Raw genomic sequence first — 15,083 nt, forward strand, 5'->3', positions numbered from 1 at the left:
ATTTAGTGAAGCAATGATTTCAGGAGTAGATTCCTTAATGCCCCTTGCCCATTTAGCACATCCCCTCTCCCACAACCCCTCCAGCAACCCTCAGTTTTTTCTCCATATTTATGAGTCTCCTGTGTTTGTCCTCCTCCCTGTTTTTGTATTATTTTTGTTTCCCTTTCCTTTTGTTCATCTGTTTTGTCTCTTAAAGTCCTCATACGAGTGCAGTCATATGATTTTTGTCTTTCTCCGACTAATTTCACTTAGCATAATACGCTACAGTTCCATCCACGTAGTTGCAAATGGCAAGATTCCTTTTTTTTTTTTTTTTGATTGCTGAGTAATACTTCATGGAATATATATATATATATATATATATATATATCACATCTTCTTTTTTTATTTTTTTAACGTTTTACTCATTTTTGAGACAGGGGAGACAGAGCGTGAACAGGGGAGGGTCAGAGAGAGGGAGACACAGAATCTGAAACAGGCTCAAGGCTCCCAGCTGTCAGCACAGAGCTCGATGCGGGGCTCGAACCCTCGAACCGTGAGATCATGACCTGAGCCCAAGTCAGAAGCTTAACTGACTGAGCCACCCAGGAACCCCAAACATCTCCCTTTTAACGTGATTATTGTTCATTTCTGTATCGTCTTTAAAGAACTAATCCATTCTGTTGCCCGTTTTTATATTGGATTGTCTTTTCATTATTGGAAGAGTTATTTAAATGTCCTACATGCAAATCCCTTAGCAGATATGGGATTTTCAGGTATTTTCTCCTATTTAGTCACTTGCCTTTTCACTTTCTTGATGGTGATATTTGAAGCATAGTTTTTAATTTTGATGAAGTAAACTTAATCTGCTTTTGTCTTTTGGTGTCATGTGTAAGAAATCATTGTCAAATCCAGTCACAAACATATACACATAAGCTTTTTTCTAAGAGTTTTATCATTTTAGCTCTTAGATTTTAAGTTAATTTTGTATATATGCTATGAGGTAGAGGTCTCATTTTATTGCTTTGCATGTGGATATCCATTTGTCCCAGTACCGTTTGTTACAAAGACTAGTTTTATTCCATTTAATTTTCTGTCACCCTTGTGGAAAATCAGTTCACTATAATGTGAGAGTTTATGTTTAGATTCTCAATGTTAATACATTGATCTATATGTCTGTCCTTATGCCAGTACCATAACAAATTTTATGAAAACTTTTTCTGTGTTATCTTGCAAATTACCAGTCACTTATGTAATAATAAAAAGTCAATGTAGTAGAACTGAACTTTGCTCCTATAGAGATTTTTGTTTCTTGAAGGACCCTTTCGCCAGCCTTTGCCTTGCTGACCCCATGACTCGATGTGAAGTCAGGCTCAAAAAGATAAAATGCTCTTTCTTTAGTGTGTTCAGACTTCTATTTATTTATTTATTTATTTATTTATTTATTTTTTATTTATATTTATATATTTTTTAGAGCGGGCACAAGCAGGACGAGGGGGTGTGTAGGGAAAGAAAGAGAGAGAGAGAGAGGGAGAGAGACAGAGAGAGAGAGAGAGAGAGAGACGAGAGAATTTTTAGCAGGCTTCACACTTAGTGTGGAGGCTGACAGGGGTCTTGATCCCATGACCCTGGGATCATGACCTGAGAGGTTGAGGCTCAACTGACTGAGCCACCCAGGTTCCCCGCCTGTGCAAACTTTTAGTGTCTCAGTCAGTGCTGCCCACTTTCATTTCCATCAAATCTTGGCCATAGGATCTCTTGACTCAGTCTACCGTTTACTTCATTATACTTTATTATCTCATTATAATGCATAGACTCATCCATAGTTTTCACCATCTAGGAAGGAAAAGATTAACTCTAGGCTATTCCTCTTTCCTGTTAAGCAATCTTGCTAACCCAGCATCTTGCAATTCACAATGAGATCCTCTTCTGACCTGGTTCTTGTGTGTAACACTGGTGTTAATCCTGTTCTTGGCACAGATCCTACATTCTTGGAAAACACAGTAGCCTGTTTCCCCTTCTTTCAATTGAATAGAAAGATATGCTTAGCTATATGTTTTAGCTCAGCGTATAATTAATGGAATAAACATTATATCATTCAAATAATACAGCTGTACAAATTGCGGTAGTATTAAGTTGATTTATCAGAGACAAATACTAGATTGGTAGTTTGAATGACAACAAACTTTTGAAGCCATCTTGTATGATATGGAGAAGCATTGTGGGACAACACAAAGATGGAGTGATCTTACCTCCCCACACAAAGAAGGTTGGAGTAAGGTAAAGGAGAATGTGGAGTTAATTTAAGTAGTGCTAAAGGACAGTACATTTGTTTTGCTACTGAAAAGATGAAAAATGATTCCATGACATTCTCTTTATTTCCTCACTGAGGAAAGGAGAATGAAGATTGAGTATTCAATGGATTAAAAAATACTCAAAGCTGCCTATTTCCTTTAATTGAAATCAGACCAAAGGCCCAATTTTGGTTATCAAATTGACTCTTTCTAGTTTTTCAACTATTGTGCTTCAAATCGTATGTCTCTGTGCTTCTACCTTAACTTGAGGGGACATTCTAAAGAGGCATTCCTGCATACTTGTAAGAATTGTTGGAGTTGAAGGGAATCTTAGAAAAAGATCTTAGAGACAGGAAGAAGGCAGAGGAGTAGGAGGACTCTAGGCTTGCCTCATCCCACGAATACAACTAGATAACAATCAGCTCACCCTAAATACCCCAGAAATCGACCTGAAGACTGACAGAACAAACTCCACAACAAAAGGGAGAGAAGAGGCCACATCAAAGAAGGTCCTTGATGCAGAAATGTCATCTAGAAGAGAAACAGATCCTGGCTGCTGCAGAGGGGAGGGAGTCGAGGTTGTGGGTAAGGGTGAGAGAGAGAAACGAACAGGGGAATGCACAAAGAGAACATTTCCCCATAGCCACTGGCTTCGAAAATGAGGGGCTGCATTTCGTGAGTTCTTGCAATCAGTAGTGCATAAAGTCTGGAGTTTTAAAGGGCATCCGGTTTAGCTGGTTTAGTGCCCTGAGGTACTGCACTGCTCTTGGGCAGAGGGCAGGCAAACAACGTGGGAGCATATAGCATGGGTACGGTGGTCTGAAGAGTGCCTGGGGCACACAGTGGGGAGATTATTTGCTCTTCTCAGAGCACGTCCCTCAGAGGCAAAGTTCAGAGAGACCTGTCTGTAGGAACAAAGCCGCTGGCTGGCACCATCTCCTTCTCCTGCCCCTCACCACAAACATAAAGCCACCTGTAAGAAGCAGTGCATTGCTAACACAGGTTACCTAACTTGCTTACACCAAACGCCACCCCCTTGCACTCTGGTGGAACTACCTTTCTCAATCACTCTTGCTTGAGTCCCAGCACAGCAGACCCCTCCCCCAGAAGACCAGGACAAATGCCTGCCCACACCACATCTCCCAACCAGAGAGTTTCCCTTGGCCTCAGTTCCAGGAGAGGTGGTGACAGGTCTCATTTCATAAGCAGACCAGAGCACACCTAGTTAAAACCCGCTTCATTCAGGCCAGGGATGAAACACTCACAAGACCAGGCAAGGAGAGCCTCTGCAGACGACTGGCTTGAAGGATAGCATAGCCAGAACACAACAGCAGAACGCATGCAGCACACACTGGTGACACTCCCTGAAGTGCTAGACCCTGGGCATTACATGACATCTTTTTCCTAAGTCCATTACTTTCGGGAGCAGGTGACATAACTGGCTTCTCTAACACACAGAAGCTGGCAGATACTTAGACAAAATGAAAAGACAGAGGCATTTATCCCAAATGAAAGGACAGGATAAGGCCATGGCCAGAGACCTAAATGGGACAGATGTAAATAACACACCTAATGGAGAATTTAAAACCATGATCATAAGGATGTTCACTGGACTTGAGGAAAGAATGGAAGACATCCAAGAGACCCTTACCACAGACATAAAATATGAGTTGAAGAATCAGAGATGAACAGGGAAGTAAAAATGAACAGCAACCTGGAAGAAGCAGAGGAACAAATTAATGACCTAGAAGACAAAGTAATGGAACGTAGTGAAGCTGAAGAAACAAAGACGAATTATCCAATGCAAGAATAGACTTAAGGCACTCGGTGACTCCGTCAAATGTAAAAACATTCATATGACAGGAGTCCCAGAAGAAGAAGACAGAGAGAAGGGGACAGATAATTGATTTGAGGACACAATAACTGAAAAAATCCATAATGTGGAGAAGAAAACAGACATCCAGATCCAGGAGGCACAAAGAACTTCCATCAAAGTCAATACCCAAGACATGTAATTAAATTTGCAAAATATACTGCTATCTTTTTTTTTTTAGTGTTTTCTTTTTTGTTTTTTTTTTTTTATTTCCATGACAGAACGCAGACACAAGCAGGGGAGGGGCAGAGAGAGAGAGACAGAGAGAGAGAGAATCCCAAGCACTCTCTGTGCTGTCAGTGCAGAGCCCACTGGAGGGCTTAAACCCACGAACTGCGAGGTCACGACTTAAGCTAAGATCAAGTCATGCTTCACCGACTGAGCCACGCAGGCGCCCCACTGCTACAAATCTTAAAAGCAGCAAAACAAGTCATTCACTTCCAAGGGAAAACCCACACGGCTAGCGGGAGATTTTTCAACAGAAACTTTGCAAGGCAGAAGGAAATGGCATGATATATTCAAAGTGCTGAATGAGAAGAATCTGCAGCCAAATATACTCTATCCAGTAAGATATCATTCATAATAGAAGGAGAGATAAAGAATTTCTCAGACAAACAAAAATGGAAGGAGTTTGTGACCACTAAATCAGCCTGTAAGAAATATTATCGGGGACTCTGAGTGGAAAGGAGAGATCAAAAGTGACAGTATAAAGGCAGGAAATGTAAAAGCAGTAAAAAATGTATATTTCTGTAAAAAAAATCGTCAAGGAATGCCCCAAAAAAGGATATACAATATAATAGCTTATCAAAACATGGGGAGGAGAAAAAAAATGAGCTCTAACTTAAGTGACCATCAACTTAATATAGACTGCTACACGCAGAAGAGGTGATATACAAATTAGTGCTTATCATATACCAAAACCCACTAATAACCATGCAAAGAATAAAGAGAAAGAAATCCAAATATATCATTAAAGCAAAGTAGAAAGACATCAAAGAGGGAAAAACAATAAAGGATTTGAGAAACTCTCCAGAAACAACCACAAAACAAGTAGTAAAATGACAACAAATACATACCTGTCAATAATTATTTTGTATATTAATGGAATAAACACTCCAAACAAAAGACCTAGGGTGACAGGATGGATTAACAAACAAGACCCATCTCTATGCTGCCTATAAAAACCTCATTTTAGACATAAAGTCACCTGCACATTGAAAGTGAGGGGGTGCTTGCACTGTTGGTGGTAATGCAAACTGGTGCAGCCGCTCTGGAAAACAGTGCGTAGGTTCCTCAAAACAATTGAAAATCGAACTACCCTACGACCCCTCAATAACAATACTGGGAATTTATGCAAAGGATACAGGAGTGCTGATTCGTAGGGGCACATGTACTCCAGTGTCTATAGCAGTGCTTTCAACAATAGCCAAATTGTGCAAAGAGCCTAAATGCCCATCAACTGATGAATGGATACAGAGATGTGGTTTATATATACACTGAAATACTACCTGGCAAGGAGAAAGAGTGAAATCGTGCTATCTCTTGCAATGTGGATGGAACTAGAAGGTTTTATGCTACGTGAAATAAGTCACAGAAAGACAGATATCATATGTTTTTGCTCCTATGTGGAACTTGAGAAACGTAACAGAAGACCGTGGGGGAAGGGAAGGGGAAAAATAGTTACAAACAGAGAAGGAGATGGGCAAAATAGGAGACTCTCAAATGCAGAGAACAAATAGAGGGTTGATGGGGGGCGGTGGCTAAGAAGGGAAAGTGGGTGGTGGGCATTGAGAAGGGCACTTGTTGGGATGAGCCCTGGGTGTTGTCTATAAGTGATGAACCACGGGAATCTATTCCCAAAACCAAGAGCACACTATACACACTGTATGTTAGCCAAGTTGACAATAAATTCTATTAAAAAAAAATGAAAGCGAGGGGATGGAGAAAAATTTATCACGTTAAAAGAAAAAATAGCGATACTTTTGTTAGACAAAAGAGTCCTTAAAACAAAGACTGTGGGGCACCTGGGTGTCTCAGTCATTTGAGCGACCGACTAGGTCTTGCCTCAGGTCATGATCTTCTGGCTGGTGGCTTTGAGCCCCATGTTGGGCTCCAGGCTGACAGCATGGAGGCTGCTTGAAATTTTCTCTCCCCCTTTCTATGTCCCTCCCCAACTCTGTCTCTCTCAAAATAAATAAAACAAAAACAAAGACTGTAGCAAGAGCCAAAGAATGCTACTGTATCATAATAAAGGGTACAATCCAATAGGAAGATCTAACAATTGTAAATATTTATGCACCCACCATGAGAGCACTCAAGTACATAAAACAATAACCAACATAAAGGAACTAATTGATAATAAGACAGTAATAGGGTACTTTAACACCCCATTTACATCAACAGATCTTAACAAAAAAATCACCAAAAAATACATCTTAACAGAAAATCACCAAAGAAACAATGGCTTTGAGCCATACAGAGAAAGACAGATATCATATGTGTTCACTCTTATGTGGATCCTGAGAAAATTAACAGGAATCCATTGGGGAGGGGAAGGAAAAAAAAAAAGAGGTTAGAGTGGAAGAGAGCCAAAGCATAAGACACGCTTTAAAACTGAGAACAAAATGAGGGCTGATGGGGGGTGGGAAGGAGTGGAGGATGGGTGATGGGTATTGAGGAGGGCACCTGTTGAGATGAGCACTGGGTGTTCTATGGAAACCAATTTGACAATAAATTTAATATATTTAATTAAAAAAAAGAAAAAGAAACAATGGCTTTGAATGACAGAGCGGACCAGATTGGATTTAAGAGATTTTTTTTCAGAACATTCCATCTTAAAACAGAATACACCTTGTTTTCCACTGTACATGGACTATTCTCAAGAATTGATCAAAAAAAAAAATACATGCAGGTTAAATAACGTGCTACTACACTGGAATGGGTTAAGCAAGAGATACAAGAAGAAACTTAAAAAAATACATGTATACAAATGGAAATGAAAAAACAAAACAAAACAAAACAATGGTTTGAAACCTTTGATATGCTGCAAAAGTGGTCCTAAGAGGGAAGTACATAGCAATATAAGCCTACTTCAAGAAGCAAGAAAAATTTCAAACAACCTAACCTTACACCTAAAGGAGCTAGAAAAAGAACAACAAATGAAGCCTGAAGCCAGCATAAGAAAGCAAGTAATAATGATCAGAGCAGGGGGCCCTTGGGTGGCTTAACTGGTTAAGTGTCTGACTCTCGATTTTGGCTCAGGTCATGATCTCACAGTTGTGAGATCGAGCCTCATGTTGGGCTCTCTGCTGGCAGCATGGAACCTGTCTGGGTTTCTCTTTTTCCCTCTCTCTCTCTCTCTCTCTGCCCATCCCCCACTCATGTGTGGTCTCTCTCAAAATAAAATTTAAAAAAAGAGATTAAAGCAGAAATGAATGATAGAGAAACAAAAAACAGATAATACTAAAACAGATCAATGAAACCTAGAGCTGGTTCTTTGTAAAAATTAATAAAACTGATAAGGTGTTAGCCAGAGTAATCAACAAGAAAATAGAAAAGACCAAAATAAATAAAACCACAAATGTGAGAGTAGAAATAAGAACCAACACCACAGAAATACAAACATTTATGAGAGAATATTGTGAAAAAATGTATGCCAACAAGTTGGACAACTTAGAAGAACTGAATAAATTCCTGGAAATATATAACTTACCAAAGTAAAACAAGAAGAAATAGAAAATTTGAAAAAAAAAATCAATAACCAGCAAGGAAACTGAATCAGGAATAAAAAAACTCTCAACAAACACAAGTCTAGGACCAGATGCCTTCAGACGTAAATTTTAACATGTAAAGAAGAGCTAATACAAAAAAAAAAAAAAAAAAAAAAAAGTTTAACCTGTCCTTTTCAAATTGTTCCAGAAAAACATAAAAGGAAGGGAAACTTCCAAATTTATTCTATGCCAGCAAAACCAGATAAAGACACCACAGAGAGAATTACAGGCCAGCATCTCTGATGAACATGCAAAAATCTTCAACAAAATAAGCAAACTGAACTTTTAAACACTACATTAAACTGAACATTTAAACACTACATTAAAAAATCATTCAGCGAGGGCAGAGGCAGCTGGGTGGCTTAGTGAGGCAAGCATCCAACTTCAGCTCAGGTTATGATCTCATGGTCCGTCGGTTTGAGCCCAGTGTCAGGCTCTGTTGACAGCTTGGACCCTGGAGCCTATTTCAGATTCTGTGTTTCCCTCTCTCTCTGTCCCTCCCCTGCTTGTGCTCCTTCTCCAAAATAAATAAACATTAAAAAAATCATTCAATCATTCACTATAACCAAATGGGATTTATCCTTGGTTTCCAGGGGTGGTTCAATATTTGCAAATCAATGAATGTGATATATCATATTAATTTTCAAAAAAGCATAAAGTCATATCATTGCAATAGATGCAGAAAAATAATTTGACAAACTATAACATCCATTTATGTTACAAACTTCAACAAAGTAGGCTTAGAGGAACCATACCTCAACATAATAAAGGCCATATATGGAAAATGAGCAGCTAATATGATCCTAGCTGGGGAAAAACTGAGAGAAAAACTTCTTAGATCTTGCTTCTAGTTATCTGCTTCTTCTCATTAGCACCATTGGTTGTTAGTAAATTAATCTTAACATTTATTACATCCTACTTTAATGGAGACCAATTTCTCCTATACAAGTTTATGTGTCTTATCTCTTTTTTTTTTTATCCACATTTCAATTTATCATTTTTGTTTTTTTTCTTAACAAACTGCCCAAAGGTTAGATTTCTTTTGTTCACAAATCTGTTAGGAAAAGTGTGGCCAGGACAGCTAGTCTCTGCCCCGCTCAGCTTCAGGTGGGGCAACTGAAAGGTTTGGGGCTGGATCCACTTGAAGATTTGTTCACTAACGTCTGGTGGTTGATGCTGGCTGTTGCCTGGGACTTCAGTTCAGGAGGCAACATAAACACTTAAACTGACACACCTAGACCCTCTTTGTGGCCTAGGATTCCTCACTAAATGGGGAGCTAGATTCCAAGTAAGCAGCCTGAGATACAGAGCAAGGCAGAATCGCCTTTTGTCACCTAGGCTTGGAATACACACAGGATCATAGTCACATATTCTGTTCATTAGGAGCAAGTCACTAAGGTTGTTCCATGGTCTTTTTTTTAGTGGAATTAATATTTAAAACCTATGGACACCTTGAAAAAGCAGTATAATTTACCCACTGACCACAAATGTTTGTATTCCTCCCACCTGAAAAATACATTCACTCCCCTCCCCCTCCAATACCTCCTGCAAGTCTCAGTTATCATGGCCTCAGGTTCAGGGCTTGAGTCCGAGATCTTACCATCTTAATCAGGTGCAGTGGGGATAAGCTGCCTGGGTTATGGTATCTAAAATATAGCCCCTTGAGTGCAAGTGTTCTCAATATGAGGACTTGAGAATGAAAGCGACAGTTATTTACCACTCACAAATGCAACATTCTAGTCAACTGCTGAAGACTCACCCATTCAGAAAAAGAAGATGGGAAGCACCCTAGTCCATAAGAGTTTGGAAATATAGCCTGATGCCTGCTGTCAGTTCTTATGTTAGGACTTAATCCTAACCACGGGAATACTTTCTCCTGTCTCTTCCCTTTCTTTACTCCTTGAGCTCTTGGTTCCTTCCTTTTCATAAGGTGTATTTGTAGCCGTTTTTTTATCCTGCTTCCTCCCTGTGGGACTTCTAAGACCCAAAGGCCTCTTTTCATTTTGCACTATTTGGTCTCTTTTAGTCCAAGGTAGCAAATAGTATGTTTGCTACCATAAATCTCTTACCTTTTTTTAGTTTTCTGTAAATATTACTGGATTTCATGCCGTGTTTTAGCAAAGCGACCCTCCCAAGTCCTTTTGAGATAAGCTTTTTGCTTCAGGTTTCCTGTGAAGCTCTTTTAGGACAATGCCTTTAAAATTCGTCTACTCCTGGGGCTCCTGGCTGGCTCAGTTGGTAGAGCATGTGACACTTGATCTCTGGGTGCTGAGTTTAAGCCCCATGTTGGGTGTGGAACCCACTTTTAAAAACATCTTATACTCTTAAGATCCTTAAAGAAATTGGAGGCATACCTTAGATCTTTCTGTTTTCCTGGTAGCACCCTGGATTTTCTCTTAACCCAAAAGCCATTTCTTTATTTTAGCATTATTTGACAGTTCAACATGTAGAGAGGCTGTAAATGAGAAACAGATACTTGAACCCAGTCAGTCCTGGTTCCTTTCAGTTGCATAGTCTTTCTTTAGTTTCTCTTTCCTATCCGTTTTACTTTCAGGTATTTTGTAGCATGACTTCCCTTTCCTCCAGTGTCATTTTCTTCACTTGCTTAGAAACCCTTGCTGTCAGCCTCTTCACAGGCCATCAGGTTTCCACTAAGAGTCTTGTGGAGGCCCTTTTTGGGTCTCATTCTTATGCTTTTCTACATCTTTCCAGGTTCAGCCTACCTCCTGGTTCAAAGGAAGTTTAGTTTTAGGTTTTTTTGAATAGCAGCACACCATTTTAATGTCAGTATCTGTGGTAGCAATTTACTGCCGCATAATAAGCCACCTCAAAACCTAGTAGTTCAAAACAGCATTTCTCTTGTTCACCAATCTTATTTTAGGCAAAGCAGAGTAGGGCAACTCATTTCTTCTTCATTTGGCATCAGCTGGCATAACTGGAAGCTGGAGACTAGAATCATCTAAAGGCTTGTTCACGCACGTGTTTGGCTGTTGAGGCTGGCCTTTGGCTAGGACGTTGGCTAGTCTCAGCTGGAGTATCTACACGAAGACTCACTAGGTAGCCTGGGATTCCTCACAACGTGGTGGCTGGGTTCTAAGGGTGAGCTTCCCTAGAGAAAGAAAGTCAGATGGAAGCTGTATCACATTTTCTAAGCGGGCCTTTAAAATCACAGCAGTTCTGCATATTCTGTTCACTAGAAACCAGTTACTGAAGCCAGCATATATTTAAGGGGAGTGATTTTCACAGAAGTATCAACGAATTTATAAAACCACCACATCCACTCACCTTGTCTTACCAGTCATATAGAATGGAGGGAAGTCCTTCCCAACTCAGCATCACTGAAACTCCAGCCAGTTTTGTTGTTGTTGTTTTTGTTTAGTATGATCTCTTATTTTCTAGAAAGTAACAAAGGATTACAAGATAACAGTATAGAATTATTTTTTTTTGCCTCAAAAACATATGTGGATCATCCAATTAAAGTTTTATACTGGGAGATGTGATTTCTTAACACATCCTGGAGAATCATTTCTCCTGGGAATGCACTTCAAATTAGCATAAAACATTTGCAGTTCAGAAACAGGTCGTGGCATTAGAATCATTACTTCTAGATTCATGAATTAGAGTCTTATTTCCAGAGTCTTATCTTGGGACGTACTTTTTGACTTGGGCATACATAAGTCAATATTATATTGCTAAAAATTCTTTTAAAATTATAGAGTGCTAAGATGGGGGAAGGGCTAAGAGAATTTCTCCTAAGAGGGGACTTATTTTATGAAAGAAAGATATGAAAAAATCATAGAAAAATAAAAGTATAGAATCAAGTGCAAATGTTGTGTACAAAAGAGAATGATAGCAAAGATCTATTTCAGTAACACCTGATGGCTTTAACTTGGCCCTTGATTTTCTGAGTTGTTTAAGGTTCCACATTCTAAGACAAGTAACATTTCATTGCAAATGAGTTTATTTAAAAATTTGAGTGCCTGGCTGGCTCAGTTACTCTTGATCTTGAGATTGTGAGTTCAAGCCTCACACTGGGCGTAGAGATTACTTAAAATCTGAAAAAAAAATTTTTTTCATAGTAGTTTTGTGTTAGACTCTTTTCACTCCCCTCAAAACTATAGTGTTTTATTCATGCAGGCTGATGTCCTTACAACAGAACTGGAAACTACATCTTCAAAATGTCTACACATGGATGCAAAAAATCAAGTTCTTCAACAAGAGTTATTATCAATGAAAGCTTTCGAAGAAGAACGTGAAAAACTAGAGAGCAACAACAAGAAGTTACAGCAAGAAGTAGTAAAATTGAAACAATTTATGGAAATGAATATGGTAGAACGCGGTCAAGTGGAACAGTATAAACGGGAGATTGAAGAAAGAGCACGACTGGACATAGAAGAAAAATTACACGAAGTCAACCTGTTTTTACAGGTTAATTAATTGATCTGTAATGTGCTGTAATTCATTTCACTGCAAATTACATTTTGGATAGATGTATTGTAGGGGTTTCCTCTACTTGCTTTATGGTAATTTGTAGATTTCTGGAGGCATTTGTTCCTCCCTTTAAAGATTTCAGTTTTCATCATTATTCCTACAAAATCGAGAGGATAAGAAAAAATGATGATTTAAACAACTAGTCTCACTATTAAGAGGAAAAGAAAAATTATGATTTAAAAATTGCACTGTACTTGGATTATTCTTAAGTTTATTGTTGACTTTTAAAATTTTCTCATTGATTCTATTATTTGAATTATCAGATTGTGTGAATACTAATACAGGAATGATTGAACTTTAATTTTATAAATCCTATTTAATTCAGTTGACATTAATGATAAATATTTTACACTTGAGCTTTTTTGCATTTAAAATTTCTCTCTGAAACATTGACTCCGAACTAAAGGAAACAGGTATAATTAATTATTCAGATTATACCTATTTTGAAACTATCCTGTAAATTTTTTTTTCATTAGGCACAAGCAGCAGCTCGAGAAAATTTGGACCAGGTAAGAGAAAATGCTCATGCTTCAACGAGAAGTCAAATGGAACTTAGAATTAAAGATCTGGAATCTCAGCTCTCTACAATGAAGATGTCTCAAGAAGATTCGACTAAAACAGAGTTGGAAACCTACAGGCAACTCTACCTAGAAGAATTAAAAGTTAGAAAGTCCTTGAGAAATAAGCTGAACAGGTAAGTCAAAACAGAATCATAGACAAGAAATTTAGCTTATTAATTTGCCTCTAAAGCATAATTTCTGTGGAGCCAAGATCATGAGATGAGTAGGAAGTGAAAGCCAACTAGATCGTGTCATTTTGGAAAATGAGGTTTCTAAGTGAACTTACCTTTGAAATGTTAGTCCAGGACAGTTTGCATCCCTCCTCTTTTTTTCGGGTTTACAGGACCTCTTCCCCCACCCCCACCCCCGCACTCCCCGCCTTGTATATTTTCCATTGATCGGATCTGCTAGTCTTTAAGTGGATTGTTCGAAGCTTTCTCATTTAGAAGTATATTATTATAAAATTGCTTGTCCGAATTACCCTAAATAGAAATGTCGATGAGTTTCTTTTTGGAAGATTACATCTTTAACCTAAAAGGTCAAGTACTACTACTACTCATCCTGGCAGCTTGGTACATTTATTCTCTTGATTGTGATCTTTGGTATGATTACTAGAGTGGGCCTTGAGGCAAACCATCCTTTATGCTTTTTATACTTTACATAAAGGCATCCAGGTGAAATACAGAAAGACTCACACAGGCCTGAAGGGTAGTATAATTCCCAAAATGGCTAAAAAGAGCACCATGGTGGGAGGGAGGCATGTGGAAGACGGAAGACAGAAAGGGCAGATTCTGCCTCCAGTGCCTTGGTAACTGTTATAAGCTAATTGCCTCTGTAGCTGTTTTAGTTCTTTCTGATCACACGTCTGTCATCTACTATCTCCCCTAGAGATTGTTGGTCTCAATGATTCCTCAGTGTCAAATGCTCAGTTTCTTTGAGATAATAAGTGAAATGTACAAGAGTGGTGAAAGCAAACGCTTGAAAATGTCTTTGAGGGATGGTTTAGTTTTATATCTGTAAACAGGTTTACTAAATATAAGTATGTATATATAATGGCATCCTGAAGGATCCTGTCAGTACAGCCACTCCAGAAGACAGCAAGTATTATTTGTTAAGCCATGTACATCACTGATAACCACTTCTCTCCCTTCCCTAATTTGAATTGTTAGTAAGGAATCCCCCTGGAAACAGAAGTATTTCTTTAGAACAATTTTAAAAGTATAATTTTAGATAGTAGGTGTGCTCCGTCACACGTTCGGTGTTAAAACACTATTCAATGGCAAATGCTATTTACTATTATGGAAACTTAAAAAAATGTATGTCATTTAGGAATGATTTAGGGAAAAAGAAAATGTATTCGTGTTTTTTACTCTTCACAGGACTAATGAGAGACTGTCAGAGAGCAATACAAAACTTCTTGTGGAGAGACAGCAGCACCAAACTTTACTCAGGACCCTTACTATGAGCCCAGGCCTGGAACCACCTTATTGTGGACATTTTGAAAATAATTTAGTGCTCAATGGAAACCTTACTCCAAGAGGAAACTTAGTGATTCCTACCTTAAACCCACGGCCGTCATATGACGACAGGGAGACTTCCTTGTGGAAGGTTAGTTATATTATCTGTTTTAGTTTGGGTTTCAGATATCAGATATAGTTGTTGCTTTTAATTTGGCGAAATTCTGAGTTGTTTAAGTAACTAGCCCATACGAAGTAAAAGTCAGCATTATATGTGCTAAGAAAGAACTGAGGTAAATTATATATATATATATATATATAGTATAATATATAATATTATATTTATATAATATTAATATAATTTTAATATAATAAAACATAATATGTATAATATATTATAATATAATATATTATATATAATATTTAATATAATCTTAATATATAATATTAATTATATAATTATATAATATTAATATAATATTAATATATATATATATATATATATATTAGTCCCTTGATCTCTCATTTCTAAGAGATACTTATTTTTATTTTATTTTAGCAAGAGAATGAATGAATGCATGAAGGGGAGGGGCAAAAGGAGAGGGAGAAAGAGAATCCCAAGCAGGTTTCATGCTCAGCACAGAGCCGAATGTGGGGCT

The 15,083-nt window shown here is 38.1% G+C and overlaps 1 protein-coding gene across 1 annotated transcript in view; it reads left to right on the forward strand.

The window, feature by feature from the left end:
• LOC131496440 (ankyrin repeat domain-containing protein 26-like) overlaps positions 1-15,083 on the forward strand; it is an 85,805-nt gene that overhangs the window by 64,958 nt on the left and 5,764 nt on the right. The window contains exons 13-15 of the mRNA XM_058701989.1: positions 12,054-12,344; positions 12,884-13,101; positions 14,347-14,575. Coding sequence (XP_058557972.1) covers positions 12,054-12,344; positions 12,884-13,101; positions 14,347-14,575 — 738 coding nt within the window. The remainder of the gene's footprint in view (positions 1-12,053; positions 12,345-12,883; positions 13,102-14,346; positions 14,576-15,083) is intronic.

This window comes from Neofelis nebulosa, chromosome 15 (assembly GCF_028018385.1).
Source record: "Neofelis nebulosa isolate mNeoNeb1 chromosome 15, mNeoNeb1.pri, whole genome shotgun sequence".
NCBI classification, from domain to species: Eukaryota; Metazoa; Chordata; class Mammalia; order Carnivora; family Felidae; genus Neofelis; species Neofelis nebulosa.